The following is a 1,310-nucleotide window of genomic DNA, read 5'->3' as shown; positions in this document are numbered from 1 at the left end:
CTGTGTCACGCTGCAGCCCCCTTTTGAAAGCACAGGTGGAAAATCAGGGTGCATAGGTGACTGAAGCTCTCTGAGCTTCATTCCAACACCCGTATTTAGAACCTTGCTGCTCTAGACCTAACTACAAGGAGAATGGATTGAGAACCACAGAACAATTTTTACTGTTAAGTGTTGAATTATCCAAAGAAACCTCAGTGGCTGATTAAGCTGGCTGGAAAAGAGCAACATGTCAAGAAACGCTGAAAACGTTGGGTAACAGCTCTAATAATAGCTGCAACTTGGAGAGCATGGGAAAACCCTTTGGTCAGGAAAACCGTGTTTAGATCCCTGCTATCCACTCAGAACCCAGTTGTTGCCAAGATGACTTCTGCTGTCTTATTGCCCCTGCTGTTCCAGGCTTGGACTATCTAAACAGACAACAGGAACCAACAAAAACAGATCAGGAGGCTGAGAGAAGGGCTGGCCTTGGTAAGCCCTGAGCTCTGAGCAAGAGGTGCAGGTTGATGTTTTACCTCTTCTTTTGGTTTCCCTGCCAAGGAGGAAAATGGCACCAGACTGTGAGCTGTGCCGCTGGTGGGGACACCCTTTTAGTATCACCCCCCTGACCAAGGGACTGGCATTGCATTAGTTACCAGCACCCAATCTCATCAAGGAGAGAGCAGAGGAGGCATCCTAAGGGAGGGAGATGCAGAGGCATCTTGGCATCAGCATGGACAGACTGTGTACTGCCCACTGACACGGAGCCAAAACCGCTGCAGGGTTTGATTACCCAAGCACTTAAATGCCTTCTTGGAGGGGAGGAAGACCTTTCTTGCACTACATTAGCAAAAAGTCTTCCCCCCCTACCAGGGGATGGTAGTCCTGGAGTGAAAAAAAGTGAAAGCCAACAAACCATTTGTATAAGGGAATGCTGTTTTTTCACCTTGCTAAAGGGCAATAAATCCCCTCTTATCACACTGCACCCTGTGGTAAAAGACAAAAAGGAAAAAAAGTCTGACATGAAAGTCATCAGCAAAACTCCACTTGTTCCACACAGGACCTGGATTTCACCCAAAAACCTTCTGGAGCAGGAGAGGTGGCCACTTGAATCAAAGTACCTTAGTGGGAGTCCCAGGTACAGAAGAGGTGGGGGATGCTGGGAAGGTCAGGACACATTTCTTCCCCAAACAGCGGCTGTTGGTCTCAATGTCTTCATAAGGGTTTTCTTTCGATGGTGGATCTGTAGCAAAAAGCCAAAAGCAAGAGATCGTAAGTGCAGAAAATTCTTGAGGTTTGCCATAAAAATCTGTTTGGGGATCTGCTGGCCTTCT

The 1,310-nt window shown here is 47.4% G+C and overlaps 1 protein-coding gene across 5 annotated transcripts in view; it reads right to left on the bottom strand.

The window, feature by feature from the left end:
* DENND2A (DENN domain containing 2A) overlaps positions 1-1,310 on the bottom strand; it is a 40,282-nt gene that overhangs the window by 27,478 nt on the left and 11,494 nt on the right. For all 5 annotated transcript variants that reach the window (XM_035888952.1, XM_035888951.1, XM_035888954.1 and 2 more), the window contains exon 5: positions 1,098-1,219. In XM_035888952.1, coding sequence (XP_035744845.1) covers positions 1,098-1,219 — 122 coding nt within the window. The remainder of the gene's footprint in view (positions 1-1,097; positions 1,220-1,310) is intronic.

Source organism: Egretta garzetta, unplaced genomic scaffold (genome assembly GCF_000687185.1).
Source record: "Egretta garzetta isolate BGI_Z169 unplaced genomic scaffold, ASM68718v1 scaffold321, whole genome shotgun sequence".
Lineage (NCBI taxonomy): Eukaryota > Metazoa > Chordata > Aves > Pelecaniformes > Ardeidae > Egretta > Egretta garzetta.
The sequence above is the reverse complement of the archived record's forward strand: the minus strand, read 5'-3'. Positions and strand labels throughout refer to the sequence as shown.